At 42.5% G+C, this 17,126-nt stretch overlaps 1 protein-coding gene across 6 annotated transcripts in view; it reads left to right on the forward strand.

The window, feature by feature from the left end:
* The window catches only part of virma (vir like m6A methyltransferase associated), a 103,915-nt gene that overhangs the window by 21,006 nt on the left and 65,783 nt on the right, over positions 1-17,126 (forward strand). For 5 of the 6 annotated variants that reach the window (XM_069921845.1, XM_069921848.1, XM_069921847.1 and 2 more), the window contains exons 4-9: positions 5,499-5,547; positions 8,671-8,893; positions 10,896-11,015; positions 13,275-13,568; positions 14,681-15,830; positions 16,100-16,576. In XM_069921845.1, coding sequence (XP_069777946.1) covers positions 5,499-5,547; positions 8,671-8,893; positions 10,896-11,015; positions 13,275-13,568; positions 14,681-15,830; positions 16,100-16,576 — 2,313 coding nt within the window. The remainder of the gene's footprint in view (positions 1-5,498; positions 5,548-8,670; positions 8,894-10,895; positions 11,016-13,274; positions 13,569-14,680; positions 15,831-16,099; positions 16,577-17,126) is intronic. The other variant, XM_069921846.1, reaches the window with a different exon arrangement.

The following is a 17,126-nucleotide window of genomic DNA, read 5'->3' on the forward strand; positions in this document are numbered from 1 at the left end:
CCCCACTCAAAAAACCGCAATCTTAGTTCCTGAGCTATCCCTTTCCATTATTACATTGAAGCTAATGGTATTATGATCACTGGATCCCAAGTGCTCCCCAGCACATAGCTCTGTCACCTGACCTATCTCATTCCCCAACAGTAGATCTAACACTGCCCCATCTTTAGTTGGTACCTCCACATATTGCTCTAAAAAAACTATCCTGCATGGCAAAGAGACTGAGACAACAGGGTGTGAGCTCTGGTATTACAACTGCTTTAATTTGAATCTTGCACTGTAGCCTTTAAGCTTCATCTCATTCTGCCCCCAATGTCCCGATATTTGCGACTCAATGGCGCAAACGTATACGACCTTCTGGTCTGGACCAGAAGAGACGGTCCCAAGTTGCCATCCTTGCCGCGGCTACCCCACTGACCGTGAGTGACAAGTGGGGCCAGCTCACCACTACAAGAATGTGCATTGCCACACCCCCAGAACTGGCACTGAAGCCTTTGCAATGCATTGAGGGAGAGGCGTTCTGTTTTGGCGGCCAACTTCTACATGCTGGTGGAGGAGACTGTACTGGCTGAGACAATTCCACATGTGCTGGTTTTAAACAGTCTAGTGTGAATACATCCTCCTTGCCCACAATGTCAAGGGTGAATGTTGAAGCATTTCTGTGCAGTACCCTGTATGGGCCCTCATAAGGTTGTTGAAAGGGAGTCCTGTATGCACCTCTGTGCATGAACACATACTCACAGGAAAACAAGTCTGGTTGGGGGGGGTAGTTGGAGGGTGGTTGATTGTGTCACAATGGCGGGGGCAGTGCAAAGGAGCCCAGTTTCTCACGCAGCTGCTCAAGAACGACAGTGGTGTCAGCGTCATGCATGGTTGCTGGGGGGAGCAATTGACCAGGCACTACAATGGTCTCTCCATAGACTAGTTCAGCTGAGGAGGTCCCGAGGTCGTCCTTGGGCACTGTGCAAATGTCTAGGAAAACCCAGGACAACGTCCACCCAGATGGGCTTATCAAGGTGTGCCATCAGCACTAATTTCAGGTTGTGGTGAAAGCACTTGACTAGTCCATTGGCTTGAAGCTATGGTACAGTGCAGCTGGGAGCCCAGGTGTCTGGAAAATTGTGTCTACAGGGCAGAGATGAGTTGTGCTCCCCATTCAGTCGTAATCTCTGCCGGGACACCAAAACGGGAGGCCCAGTTAGAGTGGAAAGCCCTTGCTCATGTTTCTGTGGAGGAATCTTGGATAGGTATGACCTCTGGCCAGTGAGTGAATCTGTCCATCACTGTCAGTAGGTACTGAGATTCACAGTGAGATAGGCAGGGGTCCCACTATATCTCAGTGGTTGTGTTTGAACTTTTGGGTTGGGCCATTGCTTGGTGTGCCGCTGGACCTTGGATGTCTGGTAGTCTGTGTAGTTCTTTGCCCAATCCATGACCTGTTTGCGTAGGTCGTGCCAAATGAATTTTGCGGATACTAGTCGCACTGTTGTGTGGATGGAGGAGTGTGATAAGCCGTGGATTAAGTAAAAAACCATTCTCCTCCACTGTGCGGGGATGAGAGGCCGGGGCTGGTCAATGAAAACGTCGCAGAGGAGCATGGTGCTGTTGGCATCAAGCGGGTGGTCTTGGAGCTAGAACCCCGTAATTTCTGTTCTGAAGCTGAGTGTCTCGGGGTCGTTCTGTTGTGCCCGAGCCAGACCACGGTAGTCAATGCCCTATGACAAAGTGTTGACTGTAGGCCTGGAAAGTGTGTCAGCAATGACGTTTTGCTTTTTGGATAGGTGTCAGTCGTGGTGAATTCAGAGACATGGGATAAGTGTCTCTGTTGTCGTGCAGGCCACAGGTTGGAGGATTTTGTGAAGGCAGAAGTAAGTGGCTTGTGGTTGGTGTAGACTATGAAGGGGCACCATTCCAGGAAGAAATGGAAGTGGCGGACAGCCAGGTAGAGGGCGAGTATTTATCTGCGAATGCATTATTCTTCAATTTGGGTGGTCGCAGGTGTCGACTGAAGAAAGCGAAGGGTTGTCATGAGTCATCAATGAACTGGACGTGTCCAGCATGGCTGTGGTCGCTGTCCTTGAACAATGAGGGCTGTCGGTGCATCCATCCATGGGTGTACCAGCATCATGTGGGCCAGAGTTTGTTTAGTCTGTTCGAATGCACTGTGTGTCTCCGCTGTCCATTCAAGCTCCTTCAATGAGCCCAACATTAATATGAAGAGAGGGTGCATAATCTTGGCTGCTGCAGGAATGAACCTGTTGTAGAAATTCACCATGCCCACAAATTCCTGAAGGCCCTTCAATGTCGTTGGTCTGGCATAGACTTTGGTAAAAGGGTGACGCCGGCTGGGGTGATCTTGTGGCACAGAAAATCTATTTCCGTGAGGCCGTACTGGCACTTCTCTGGATTAACAGTGAGGCCGAACTGTGCATGGCGAGTGAGCAGCTGGGGGAGGTGGGTCATGTGTTCTGCAGGTGAACTGCTGGTTATCAGGATGTCATCGAGGTAGATGAAAAGGAAAGGCAAGTTTCTCCCAACCACGTCCATGAGGCATTTTTCAAACCAAATGGCATGTGTAGGAACTCGAAGAGGCCGAACGGGGTGATAATAATGGTCTTTTGGACGTCGTCTAGGAGTACAGGGATTTGATGGTATCCCTGGATTAAGTTGACTTTGGAGAAAAGCTTTGCACTGTGAAGATTCGCTGCGGAATCCTGGATATGGGGAATTGAGTCATGGTCAGGTGTCGTTGTGTCTTTGAGATGTCTGTAATCGCCTCAGGGCCTCCAGCTGCCATTGGACTTAAGCACCAAGTGGAGGGGCGAGGTCCATGGGCCATTGGAACGACGGACGATACCCAGCTCCTCCATTGGCCTAAACTCTTCCTTGAAAAAGGTTGAGTTTGTCCGGGGCCAGCCAGTGGGCACGTGGACCAATGGTAGCAATATGGTGTTGGATGCCATGAACTGTGGGCGCAGAATGGAGGGAAAATCTGCATGGAGTTGGCCGTTCTGGTCGTGTTTGGTCTCCACAGAAGTGAGCTGAGTGGATGGTTCATTTGATCTGCTGAGGGCCACCGTGTGGAAAGTCTGAACGTGGACTTGTTACTTACCCTGGAGATCAACAAGTAGGGAGTGGGCCCGGAGGAAATCTGCGCCGAGTAGGGTTTTGTTCACCAAATCATGAGTGAAGGTCTATTGGAATGTGCTGTTGCTGAAACTTACAGGAATCCACCTTTTTCCAAAAGTTTGGATGACCGTATTCTTGGCAGCCTGAAGAGAAGGACTGTGGGGTTATGACGCTAATCTCTGCCCCCATGTCTACTAGGAATTTGCATCCTGAGATGTTGTCCCAGACGTGGAGAAGGCTGTTTTGTCGGCCAGCCACCACAGCCACTCCCAGTGGCTGGCCACCTCGTTTCCCAGGAATGAACTTGGCTTGCAGAATCTGCGGGTGGATGTCTCCCAATGTTGGTGATAGAAACACCATTTGGGATAGAGCCTCTCCATCCTAGGACTAGACTTGGGCATTGTCCTCGGTGGTGGCTGTGAAAAATGGTTGACGGTGTCTATGGCTTCGTGTTTCCAATGGTAGAGAACATTCACCCATGCCGCAACTTTGCTTGGGTTGCTGAAGTCTGCATCGGCCAAGAGGAGCCTGATGTCCTCGGGCATCTATTCGAGGAATGTTTGCTCGAACATGAGGTAGGGCTTGTGCCCTTCCGCCAGAATGAGCATCTCGTCCATGAGGGCAGAGGGGATCCTATCGCCTAGGCCATCCAAGTGCAGGAGCCTTAAAGCTTGTTTGTGTTGTGAGAGGCCGTACATGCTAATGAGGTTTTTCAGAGCCATGTATTTACCTTCCTCCGGCAGCGCTTGAATGAGGTCATCGACTCATGAGGTGGCTTCCTGTTTGAGCGAGCTGATGATGTAGAAGTATCTCATTGAATCGGAGGTTATCTGTTTGATCTGGAACTGGGTCTCTGTGTGGCTGAACCAAGTGCGGGGTCTGTTCATGCAGAAAGTCGGCAGCTTCAATGCGATGGCAGCTTGTTCTATTGTTGTGAGTCTTCAGGATGTGGAGACTCGTTGGGGACATCAATGTAGTGTGATGTGAGCGCAGCGAAGAGACTGAGACAACAGGCAGTGAGCTCCGGTATCACAACTGCTTTAATTTTGAATCTCGCGCTGCAGCCTTTAAGCCTCATCTCGTTCCACCCCCAACATCCTGACACTTGCATCCTGATGACGCAAGCGCATACGCGACCTTCCGGCCTGGACCAGGAGGGACAGTCCTGCGACGCTATCCTTGCCATGGCGGTCCTGCCGACTGCGCGTGACAAGCAGGGCTGGTTGGCCACTACAAGAATATGCATCGCCACACTCTATTCTCTGGGCTAAAATTTTAGATAAGATCTTTAAATGGGTCTATAAGTGACACATTCAGTTGGTTCCTTCCCCTTCAAAATAAGAGATATACTCACTTCATTAAAAGAGGAGGGAAATTTCCCCTCCCTAAATGAGTCATCCAACATAGAACTTAGATATGGTACCAGCGATCTAGAAATTTGTTTATAAAATTCAACAGGATATCTATCTGGTCCTGGAGCTTTATCAAATTGCAGATACTAAATAACTACAAATATTTCCTCTTGAGAAATAGGAGCTCCAAGGCTACCATGTTTATATTATAGATTCAAATGGTCTAATAAATCAGACATAGCAGTAAAGTCATATTAAATTCCGAAGTATAAAGTTGTGAGTAAAATTCCTTTAAAATCTCATTTATTTCAGAATGATCTGTAGTCATTGTACCATCATTTCTTTTAATCTTGTTAATTTTCCTTTTAGCTGAAAGCCATTTTTAACTGTCCAGTAATTTACCTTTTTTCTCCATGTACATAAAAGTTAACTTTCTTAACCTTTCCCTGTAACTCAGTTTCTCAAGTCTGGCAACATTCCAATAAATTTTCTCTGCCCTCTTTCAATCATTGATAAATGGTATTTCCAGTAGATAGGTGACCAAACCTGCACACAATAAACAAATTAACAGTGGTCACTGTGACAGGGTCGGTGGAAGAAGATGATTAATCGGCAAATAATTCAAGTAGTCTATTTAAACCATCACCATGTTCAGGTATCACAATAAGTTTCAAAGGATTCTTAAATAGTAGGCTTTAGTGAATTAAATGTGCGGCTGCCATAAAATAGCAAGTAAATCTGTTCCTTCCTAATTATTTTGTGGCTTCTCATGTCAGGAAGGTATCATTCCTTGGGTTTTGAGAGGTTCTATTTTATGCATGAGATGGAGAGAAAGATTAATTTGTGTTGAAATGGTGCATGAATTTTTAAAGCGGGCAAATAAAAATGTTCAGAAGTTTATTTCAATATGTTTTTGAAAGCTTGTCTAATGGAAGCTGTCTTGTTCCATCTTGAACACAAAATGATAAAGCAATGTTATGAAATAAATTAAACCAATATCTTTGATTATTTTTCCATCAGTCTTGATTATGATGAAACTGCATCCATAATTTTTCGACCAAACAATAAGGTATGTATATTGGCAGTGCATGTTGCATTTTGTTCAGCAAGTGTTTTTTTAAATTACTTGTATACTGTCTATGTTTGCCCTCCATTTGTGTCATGGATTTTCCTTTAACTTTCACTGATCCAAACTATTATTGAATGGATGAGACAGTTAAACTGCATTGAATATGCTGCCTGTTTTTTGAATGATTTGTTTAATGGTGTTTCCGAAATTGTCTATACAGGTTTTTAAATTTCTGTCAAATTTCTCTCTTTGGGCAAAATAAATACTTAGTGTGTTTGCTTTAATTTTAAAACATGATTTTTTTTTTAATTGTTAGAAATTATTTCTTCAGAAAATGGAATTCACCCATTTGTTATTGAAAACATGGTCTGTATGCATCACTAATAGCCTCTCCCATCTCCAAAAACTGAACAAAATATGCCAAAAATTTGTGAAAAGTAGCATTATAGCTTTTGACATTAAAATTTATATTCTGAAATGGGGCCTTGGACCTATGCAGAGCTTATTGCTATGCACATCTTTGATCAGTGAGTTCTCAAGAATTCCAAGGCAGCCACCTCAAACCTGTACAAAAAGTGGCACTGAAGAATAACATAACATAACAATTACAGCACGGAAACAGGCCATTAGGCCCTTCTAGTCCGCACCGAACCAAACACCCCTTTCTAGTCCCACCTCCCTGCACAATGCCCATAACCCTCCATCTTCTTCCCATCCATATACCTGTCCAACCTTTTCTTAAATAATACAATTGACTCCGCCGCCACTATTTCTCCCGGAAGCTCATTCCACACGTCTACCACTCTCTGAGTAAAGAAGTTCCCCCTCATGTTACCTCTAAACCTCTGCCCCTTAATTCTTAACTCATGTCCTCTTGTTTTAATCTTTCCTCCTCTTAACGGAAATAGTCTATCCACATCCACTCTGTCTATCCCTTTCATAATCTTAAATACTTCTATCAAATCCCCTCTCAACCTTCTACGCTCCAAAGAATAAAGACCTAATCTGTCCAATCTCTCCCTATACTCTAGATGCTTAAACCCAGGTAACATTCTGGTAAACCTTCTCTGCACTCTCTCCACTCTGTTTATATCCTTCCTATAATTAGGTGACCAGAACTGCACACAGAACTCCAAATTAGGCCGCACCAACGTCTTATACAATCTCAACATCACCTCCCAACTCCTATATTCCATGCAATGATGGATAAAGGCCAGCATACTAAAAGCCTTCTTCACCACCCTATTCACGTGAGTTTCTACCTTCAGGGAACGATGTACCGTTACTCCTAAATCTTTCTGCTCTTCTGTATTCCTCAATGCTCTCCCATTTACCACGTATGTCCTATTCTGATTCTTCTTACCAAAATGAAGCACCTCACACTTATCAGCATTAAATTCTATCTGCCATTTTTCAGCCCACTTTTCTAAGCAGCCCAAATCCCTCTGCAATCCTTGAAAACCTTCTTCATTATCCATTATTCCACCTATCTTAGTATTGTCTGCATATTTACTAATCCAATTCACCAACCCATCATCTAGGTCATTAATGTAAATAACGAACAACAATGGGCCCAATACAGATCCTTGAGGCACACCACTGGTCACCGGCCTCCAACCTGACAGACAATTATCCACTACCACTCTCTGGCCTCTCCCTTTCAGCCAATGTTCAATCCATTTGACTCTCAAAATCTATACCTAAAGACTGCACCTTCCTAACTAACCTTCCATGTGGTACCTTATCGAAGGCCTTACTGAAGTCCATATAGACCACATCCACTGCGCTACCCTCATCCACATTCCTAGTCACCTCTTCAAAAAATTCAATCAGATTGGTCAAACATGACCTTCCTCCCACAAATCCATGTTGAGTGCTCCTGATCAGACCCTGTCTATCCAGACAGTACTATCTCTAAGAATTTTCTCCATTAATTTACCTACCACAGACGTCAAACTTACAGGCCGATAGTTGCCAGGCTTCCTCCTTGAACCCTTTTTAAATAACGGAACCACATGTGCAATGCGCCAATCCTCCGGCACTATCCCCATATCTAATGACATTTGGAAAATTACCGCCAGAGCCTCTGCTATTTCCTCCTTCACTTCTCTCAATGTCTTGGGGAAGATCCCGTCTGGTCCCGGAGACTTATCCACCTTTATATTCTTCAAAAGCCTTAAAACTACACCTTTTGTAATCTCTATATTCCCCATATTTACCCAATTTGCTTTTCTTTATCTCACATCTCCCAATATCCTTCTCCTTAGTGAATACCGAAGAAAAGAAACTGTTCAATATCTCCCCCATTTCTCTAGGCTCCACACACAGTTTTCCACTCTGATTTTCTAAGGGACCAATTTTGTCTCTAGCTTTCCTCTTACCAGGGGGAAAATGCAGACAAGCTTTGTCTTTCTCAGAAGTATGACTGGATCCTCTCCAAATCATGAATTGGCTTGATCAACTTGTGTTGTGAATGGTCCAAAGCTGCAGTAAGCTATAGATGGATCAGTGGGCTGGTTCATGATTGCTTTAAAAATGAAATGCTGTGACCAGTGAAAAGAGCTCCAGTGATTTTTTTGTTGTTGTTGTTGAGATGCTACTGTGCAGTGGGCTCTGACAAAAGACAAAGGAGAAAAAACCTAACACCCAACCCCAACCAACCAATTTTCCCTTGCAACCGTGTCTTCCTGTCCCACGTCGGACTTGTCAGCCAAAAATGAGCCTGCAGCTGACGTGGACAACTAAGGCAAAGAAGAAAGAAAGAAGACTGTGCAGTAGAGATAATTTAAAATTGACTTCACATTTGTGAATCATTTGTGATGTGTTCCCCGCATTTGTTGTTATGAAGATTCGAGATTTGTCTTCAGTGATGTACCTGTAATTTAACGTGCATGAAACAGCTTTTGTGTGGAAAGCGTGTGCACCTTCAGAGCAATTATTTTGCTCCATAGCACAAATACTGAATGTTTTTATGTTAACAAAATTAATCTTGAGCAGTTTTCAGAACTTCCCTCTACTTATTATTGAATCACAAGGTGAGGTACGAGGTCTGATGCAGTTTTGCTCAGCTATTACTCATTTTAAGTATGTTTTCAACAGCATTTTCTCAATTAATTTCCACAGGTCAATACAGATGGACTTGTCCTAAGAGGCTGGTACAGCTGTCTGACTGTGGCAATTTATGGGACTGTAGACCGTGTAGTAAGTCATGATCGAGAATCCCCTCCTCCGCCACCACCTCCACCTCCTCCACCACAGCAGCAACAACCACCTCAACAACAAGTTCAGCAGCAACAACATCATCTGCATCAACAGCAACTGACTCTAAAAAGAAACATAAAACATGGTAAGAAATTGATTTAAAAATATAGGAGTAAACCAGTTGTGATGATGTAATGGGGGGGGGGGCGTATTATACTGACTGCTTGCTATTGGCTTTGGCTGCAGAGATACTCCACCCTACTATGGTACTGGAGATGCTTTCCCACTGGCCATTTTAGAGGTGGTTAATAAAAGCCCTGTATTAGTGTAATACTTGACTGGTCCATGTCTATGGCATATCAATTTTGCTCTATCGTTGACGTTCCTGATGAAGGCCTTAAACCCTAAACATCGACTGCCTTTGACATTCCATGGATTCTGTGTGACCTACTGAATTCCTGCAGCATGTTGCACGAAGACTATTTCCCAGGGATAAAGTGTCACACACTAGTTTAAGGAGAGGTAGAGGAAGTTTAAGGGAGATGTGCTGGTTAAAAAAAAAAAAAAATTTTTAAACCGTGTGATGGGTGCCCGGAACAGGCTTCCGGGGATAGTGTGGAAGCAGATACAATAGTGGCATTTAAGAGGCTTGTAGACAGGCACGTGAATGTGGAGAGGATGGAAGACAATCTTATCTCGTATAAGCGGCAGAGTTTTAGTTTTATTTCGATATCATGTTCTGCAAAGACACATGGGCTGAAGGGCCTGTTCCTGTGCACTCCTGTTGTTTCTTCGTGCCCGACCATTCTGTTAAGGAATGTGATTAGATTTTCTGCATGATGATGTGCTGAAGCATTTAGATTTATGGCCCACTGTTTGCTTTTATTAGTTTGTAGTGTCCATAAATCTTCGTCCGCGAAGCCAAGCAAAGAGAGACTTGATGTCAGCCGTTGCGACAACTTGTCTAGTTTCACTGACATAAACCGATGAATATATCATTCAGTGTTTGTGTTTTTGCTACTTTCCAACAATCACTGCTCCAAAGTATGTATGTACACAGCAAAAACTCCTCTAATATGTACTTTAACACTGGCCTCCAAAGATTCAATGCCTTCTAAGCTTGGATTTCCCTGAGTGTGCATTTACTGCACATATGTGCCCACCGCGTACACACAAAGTTACCTCACTTTGCATGAAGCATTTTCTCTTTAAAAAAAAATATAACTGTTGTATTCTCAAAGCAGGGCTGCGTTAAGTGCCAATTCTAATCATGGTTACAAATCCTCATTTCACGTTTTACCTGTGTGCAATTTAGTTTCACAATTTGGAAGTCATATCACTGTTGTAATCTATCGAAGCAAATAAAGGACATGTCAAATTAAGAATTAAATACTTACATCTGAAACCCAAAGTATTTTACCTGAAATTAAGACTTTCCATTTCAAAGGTGTTTGTTGTTGAAGGGGCCACAAACTAATTTTTCAGGATGTGCTCAGATAGGTTAGAGCATCTGGTTCAGCAATCATGCAGTGAAAAGTTGGGAGCTAGTATAAAGTTTGAGTGAAGAAGGTAAGTTAAGTTCCTGTTCCATGAAACAAAGTTTTAATAATGGAAACATAATTGGTAGCCATTTCTTCTTTCAACAGCATGATGTGGAAGATGAGAGTTTTTATGATTCTTTTGGGCCTGGGCTTAGAATTTGTGGTCTGAACACATTGGAATAGTCTTGGTAAGAAAGAACTAATCTGGGCTTTGTTATTAGAAAAATAATGCAATAGGATAAAAAAGACTAAGATAGGAAAAGATTAATTATTCTCACTCAGAAATCATTAGTTCTTGTTCTTATCATCTGTAGAACCGTAAAAATTTGTGACTTGAAGTTCATTTTTAAAAAACTCGAATTGCATGTCAAAGAAACATAATCTGTGTTGCTGTTTGTGAAAGAAATTTGATGTAGATTTATTCACAAGAATATTAACTCATTTATTCTATTTCATGATACAATCTTTATTCATTCCTTTAGCTTTTTAAAGATTGATGATGATTTAGCATTATTTTAAATGAAAATTAATTATTTCTTGTTAGGATTTGAATATTTTTTTCAAAAATCCTGTTTGCTTAATTTTTTTTCTGTGTTATGTTTTTAGATTGGGATAAGGAGAATCAGTACAATGAAAATCCCCCAAGACCACAGCCAAGAGGACCTCGAACACCACCAGGCCCCCCTCCACCTGATGATGATGAAGAGGAAACGTTGCCTCAGACTGGTAAAATAAAATAATTCAGTACTGGCAATAACAATTCAAATCCAAATCAAAGATATGTTGCTGTAAAGTGTTGGTAATGTCTTTTGTGGAATGCTTTTCACAAGTTGTGAAAGTAAAGCCCTGTGGCTTATCTGCTGTACCTTATTATCATTGCTGCAGGTGCCAGTTTATCATTTACTGTTTTAAATTCATTTGTACACACCAAAATATTCTTGTCTTCACTTTTAGCCAAAATTTGTGTAGCAGAAGTGGTGTAGCAGAAGTGGTGTGGCAGAAGTGGTGTGGCAGAAGTGGTGTGGCAGAAGTGGTGTGGCAGAAGTGGTGTGGCAGAAGTGGTGTGGCAGAAGTGGTGTGGCAGAAGTGGTGTGGCAGAAGTGGTGTGGCAGAAGTGGTGTGGCAGAAGTGGTGTGGCAGAAGTGGTGTGGCAGAAGTGGTGTGGCAGAAGTGGTGTGGCAGAAGTGGTGTGGCAGAAGTGGTGTGGCAGAAGTGGTGTGGCAGAAGTGGTGTGGCAGAAGTGGTGTGGCAGAAGTGGTGTGGCAGAAGTGGTGTGGCAGAAGTGGTGTGGCAGAAGTGGTGTGGCAGAAGTGGTGTGGCAGAAGTGGTGTGGCAGAAGTGGTGTGGCAGAAGTGGTGTGGCAGAAGTGGTGTGGCAGAAGTGGTGTGGCAGAAGTGGTGTGGCAGAAGTGGTGTGGCAGAAGTGGTGTGGCAGAAGTGGTGTGGCAGAAGTGGTGTGGCAGAAGTGGTGTGGCAGAAGTGGTGTGGCAGAAGTGGTGTGGCAGAAGTGGTGTGGCAGAAGTGGTGTGGCAGAAGTGGTGTGGCAGAAGTGGTGTGGCAGAAGTGGTGTGGCAGAAGTGGTGTGGCAGAAGTGGTGTGGCAGAAGTGGTGTGGCAGAAGTGGTGTGGCAGAAGTGGTGTGGCAGAAGTGGTGTGGCAGAAGTGGTGTGGCAGAAGTGGTGTGGCAGAAGTGGTGTGGCAGAAGTGGTGTGGCAGAAGTGGTGTGGCAGAAGTGGTGTGGCAGAAGTGGTGTGGCAGAAGTGGTGTGGCAGAAGTGGTGTGGCAGAAGTGGTGTGGCAGAAGTGGTGTGGCAGAAGTGGTGTGGCAGAAGTGGTGTGGCAGAAGTGGTGTGGCAGAAGTGGTGTGGCAGAAGTGGTGTGGCAGAAGTGGTGTGGCAGAAGTGGTGTGGCAGAAGTGGTGTGGCAGAAGTGGTGTGGCAGAAGTGGTGTGGCAGAAGTGGTGTGGCAGAAGTGGTGTGGCAGAAGTGGTGTGGCAGAAGTGGTGTGGCAGAAGTGGTGTGGCAGAAGTGGTGTGGCAGAAGTGGTGTGGCAGAAGTGGTGTGGCAGAAGTGGTGTGGCAGAAGTGGTGTGGCAGAAGTGGTGTGGCAGAAGTGGTGTGGCAGAAGTGGTGTGGCAGAAGTGGTGTGGCAGAAGTGGTGTGGCAGAAGTGGTGTGGCAGAATTGGGGAAAGGAAAAATATCAGGTGACATTCTTGCTGGGAATGGTATCAGTAAAATAATCATTTAATTTGATAACTGTGAATCTGTCAAATTTTTAAGATAAATAACATTTTGATGAGAAATGTGAAAAGTGTTAAAGAATACAAGTGGATCAGTAGGTTGCATTACTTTAAGATTTGTCAATGGGATTTAAAACTTCGTAATTTTTGTGAATTTTTACTTGTGGAATCATATTCTATGACATTACTGTCTTCAGAAACCAAATGAAATATATCATGGGTATTTATTAATTGGTGTTGTGACATTGGATTTATTCCCAAATTAAGCAATTGCAGTGAGATTGTTACAAATCTCCTTATGCACTAATTTATGGATTTATCTGCCAAGGAGAAGATTCACCAGATTGTTTACAGATGTTTGCTGTACAAGGAGAAATTGAGTAAACTAGGCCTGTGTTTTCTAGTTTAGAAGAAATAAAACTTGAAAGATAAACTTAATTTGACAGGCTCGATGCAGGAAGAATGTTCCATCGCTGAGATTGTGCAGGAAATTGGTGTTCTGGCAGAAGATCAACCCTGATTCTGTGGGATAATAGAACAGGCTTGAAGGGGCAAAATCGCTTTCTCTTCCCCTTTCTTGTTTTCTCCACTATAGATATATTTAAAAGGAATGGTTTGTTCAATAGAAAATAATTTGATTGATTCTCAGAGGACATGCAAATTTGTTATTGATGTTTTTGACAGTTTTGAAATTATGATCAAAGTTTAAGATCTTCTCATGGAAATTTACAATTGAATTATTGTTTTAGTAGGTGTGGACAAAGTGGATGAAAGTGAGCACAGAGAAGATTACTTTGAACCCATTTCTCCAGATCGTTCTTCTAATCACCAGGAGGTGCAATTTTCTGATGGTGAAGAAGAAGAGGAGGAAGAGGAAGAGGAGGAAGAAGAAGAGGAGGAGGAGGAGGAAGAGGAAGAAGAAGCTCCAGATGATGAGGATGAAGATGAGGAAGAGGCTGCTGTAGAAGGGGAAGATGAGGATGAGCGCACTGTGGAAAGTATTGAAGAAGATGATGATGTCGAGGAGGAAGCAGAAGTTGATGGTATGTGAGGTCATTGTAAAAATCTCTATTGAAAAGAAAAAGCTATGTATAGTATTAAGAAATAGCATTTATCGGAACTTGTTACATCCAAGTGAATTCAAGGATCTTGAGCTGAGTCATATTTCTTGTCAATGAACAATAAGAACATTGGCACTTCAAAGTGCTAGTCCAGTTTTTGACCTAGCCTTTTAATAAATTCAGAAACCTTTGTAGTTGATACACAGCTGCAGGAAATGAATTATCTCGATACGATTTCTTGTATACTTTTTGAATTATACAAAAAGGCTAGTCCAAAGAATATGGCAAAGTGTAATCTGACATTTTACCTATCCTATTTTACCTTTTTAACTCCTGCTTGATATCATGCAAGCAGCTGCCCAGCTCTCTCCACCCCTGATATTTCTTTATGGTATAAATGGAGCCTGGTGTTCAGCACTGCATTGTTAGAATAGAGAAATCTCCCAGCTGGAGAGAGACTGAAGCATGTCAGTACATGAAGCAGGTGCTCATGTAACAATGACCCACAATCAGGGCTGAATGCTCTGCTTTCCGCATCCTGTCCAACACCAACCCTCACAGGTCGCGTCTCTACACTATAAGTTATGAATCAGTTCATTCCTGGAGAGGATGCAAGTGGAGGCAGAGAATTTCAGCTGATTCCTGAGGGCATGAGTTCCTCTCCGGCCTAGCACAGCAGTGTATACACAAATAATGTCTGTTTTGCAGTGTGGAGAGATAAACATTTGCAAATTTTAAGACCTGGGTATCAAGAAAATTAAAATAATTAATTTTTCTTCCATGTTGTATGAAGTAGGTACCAGTATATATATTTTTCCAATATGGATCTTTGGACAAATAGTTCCTTTCCAAAGAGTTTTTCTTGTGAAGCGTTAACAATTCTTATTCATAAGACTCTTGATTGTGCTGCACACGCCATATTGTAAGGAAGCTAAACATGGTGTTGATTAATTGAAAAATCTCAAGCACTTGTGGTGGGATTTGAATATAAATATGCATCGCTGGATCACTAGTGCAGTAACAATGAGCTCATATTTAGATATGGTCATTGAAACTTTCATGAAACTGAATTGTTCCTGATTTTTATTTTGTAGAAGATGATGGATATGAACAAATATCCAGTGATGAAGATGGGATTGCAGATCTGGAACGTGAAAATTATAAATTGAGCTTTGATCTTGAATATACTGTTGAAGATCTGGCATCTGTGCCACCTTTGGCATATGACCCTTATGACCGAGAGATAGGACCTCTTTTGTACTTCAATCCTCCTTTTAGGACTAAATATGAGAATGAAGTGGCTAGATTAAAGGAACTTGACCTAGAGAAAGCAGGCTTGGGGAATATAGATGCTGCAATTAAGTTGAAGGAACTTCTTGAACTCTACAAAGATGATAGAGGTGCCAAATGGGTAATGGCTCTGGAAGAGATACCAAGTTTACTGGTTAAAGGTTTGAGTTACATTCAGCTATTTGAAAGTGATAAAAATTATCTAAAGCAACTTGTAGATTGGGCTATGGATGCGTTAAGTCTTCACACAGCTGTAATGCAGCCCATAGCATTAAATGTAAGGCAGCTTAAAGCTGGGACAAAACTGGTTTCATCCCTGGCTGAATGTGGGTCTGAAGGAGTTTCGGCCCTTTCAGAGGCAGGTATTATTGATAGACTGTTTGTTCTGTTGTTTGCAGAACACATGTCATCGTCATTAAAACTAAATACACTCAAAGCTTTGGACAGTGTTGTTAGTATCACAGAAGGAATGGAAGAATTCTTGAATTCCAAAGGAGAGGAACAAGAAAAAAGTGGGTATCAAAGATTAATGGAGCTAATACTGACTGACCAAACTGTGAGAGTTGTCACTGCTGGCGGTGCTATAGTTCAAAAGTGCCATTTTTATGAGATTTTATCAGAGCTAGAAAAGGTGGCAGCTCATCTTGCAGAAAGTACTCCTGTCCCAACAAATATAAATGAATCAGACCATGGTGTTAATATTGGACGAGAGAAAGGAAGTAAAGATAATGGTGGAGGAGATCTTGAGACTCCCACAGATTTGGACCATTTGTTGGAAGCTTCCAACATCAGTGAAGTGGAAGTGGAAAAACTTGTAAGCATGCTTGATGAACTTCTGCATTTATTGGAGGCTGCATCTTATTCAATGATTCAACCACCTGTAAAGTCATTTCCAACAGCAGCTCGCATCACAGGTCCTCCAGAAAGGGATGATCCCGCACCTGCTCTGTTAAGGTAAGTTTTAACAATTGATATTAAAAATATATTTTGATTTATTCATTAATGTGATTTAGGATTACTAGAAAGGTAGTTGCCTTTGACAAGAAAGTGATGAAACATCAGCTTAAACTACTGAAGTTTATTGTGTAAAGGTATTGTGTAAATGAGCTCAGTGAATTGGCCCTTTTGTTCATGTAGAATCGAGCAACTGACTGAAAGATTAATAACTATTTCAGATTTGGAAGTCTGGAGAATTTTGTTTATTTGATTTGTTTCTCTTGCAGGTATCTTAACAGCTGTCATTTTCTGGAATCACTCACCCTGCTACTGTCTATTCCTGCAACCAATGCACATCCTGGTTTATTGCAATCCATTAAAGACTTGATTAAGTTCCTAATTCAGATACAGAATGGTCTTTTATTCCTTAGTGCAGAGTATGAAGTTACAAATCTGCTGATCAGGGGTTTGTCACAGACTTGTGATCAAGATCAAGAGGATAGCAGCAATGATGACACATTGGCTATATGGCTGTTGTACTCATTACAGGCATTGCAGTATGTTTCTGAACTCTTTGACTACTTGAATCGAAGTTTGGAGGCTGAGGAAACTGACCGTGCTGACATATTGGGAACTCTGCATAGCCTCTACCTGATCACTTTCAATCCGATTGGAAGAAGTGCTGTGTCCCATGTGCTGCACCTGGACAAAAATCTTTCTAGTCTCATTGCCCTCATGGAATACTATTCCAAAGAACTTTTGGGGTAAAGTATCTTTAAATGAATGAATCTTTCTGCCATCCAGTATATTATAAATGAATGGATGCTTGCTGCAAGTATTTATTTTATTTTTGGGAGGTCCTAAATGAATACTTTGCTTCAGTATTCACAAAAGAAAAGCATCTTAATTAGGGTGAGGTTGAAATAGAGCAGACTAGTGTGCTGGACAATGTGGTGATTAAGGAAGAGGAAGTGTTGAGCCTTCAGAAAAACATCAAGATTGATAAGTTACCGGGACCAGACGCAATATACCCCAGTTTGCTGTGGGAAGTGAGAGAATGATTTTTGAATATTCTTTGGTTGCAGTGGAGGTTCCAGAGGATTAGTGAATAGCAAATGTAGTCCCCTTGTTTAAAAATTATAATAGGGAGAATCCTGGGAATTGGTGGGCAAACTATTGGAGAGGATTCTTAAGGATAGGATCTATGAGCATTTAGAAAAGTACAGTCTACTCAAGGATAGTCAGCATGGCTTTGTGAAGGGAAAGTTGTGCCTAATAAGCCTAATTGAGTTTGAGGAGGTAACAAAAGAAATC

The sequence above is a fragment of the Narcine bancroftii genome, chromosome 2 (genome assembly GCF_036971445.1).
Source record: "Narcine bancroftii isolate sNarBan1 chromosome 2, sNarBan1.hap1, whole genome shotgun sequence".
Classification (NCBI taxonomy): domain Eukaryota; kingdom Metazoa; phylum Chordata; class Chondrichthyes; order Torpediniformes; family Narcinidae; genus Narcine; species Narcine bancroftii.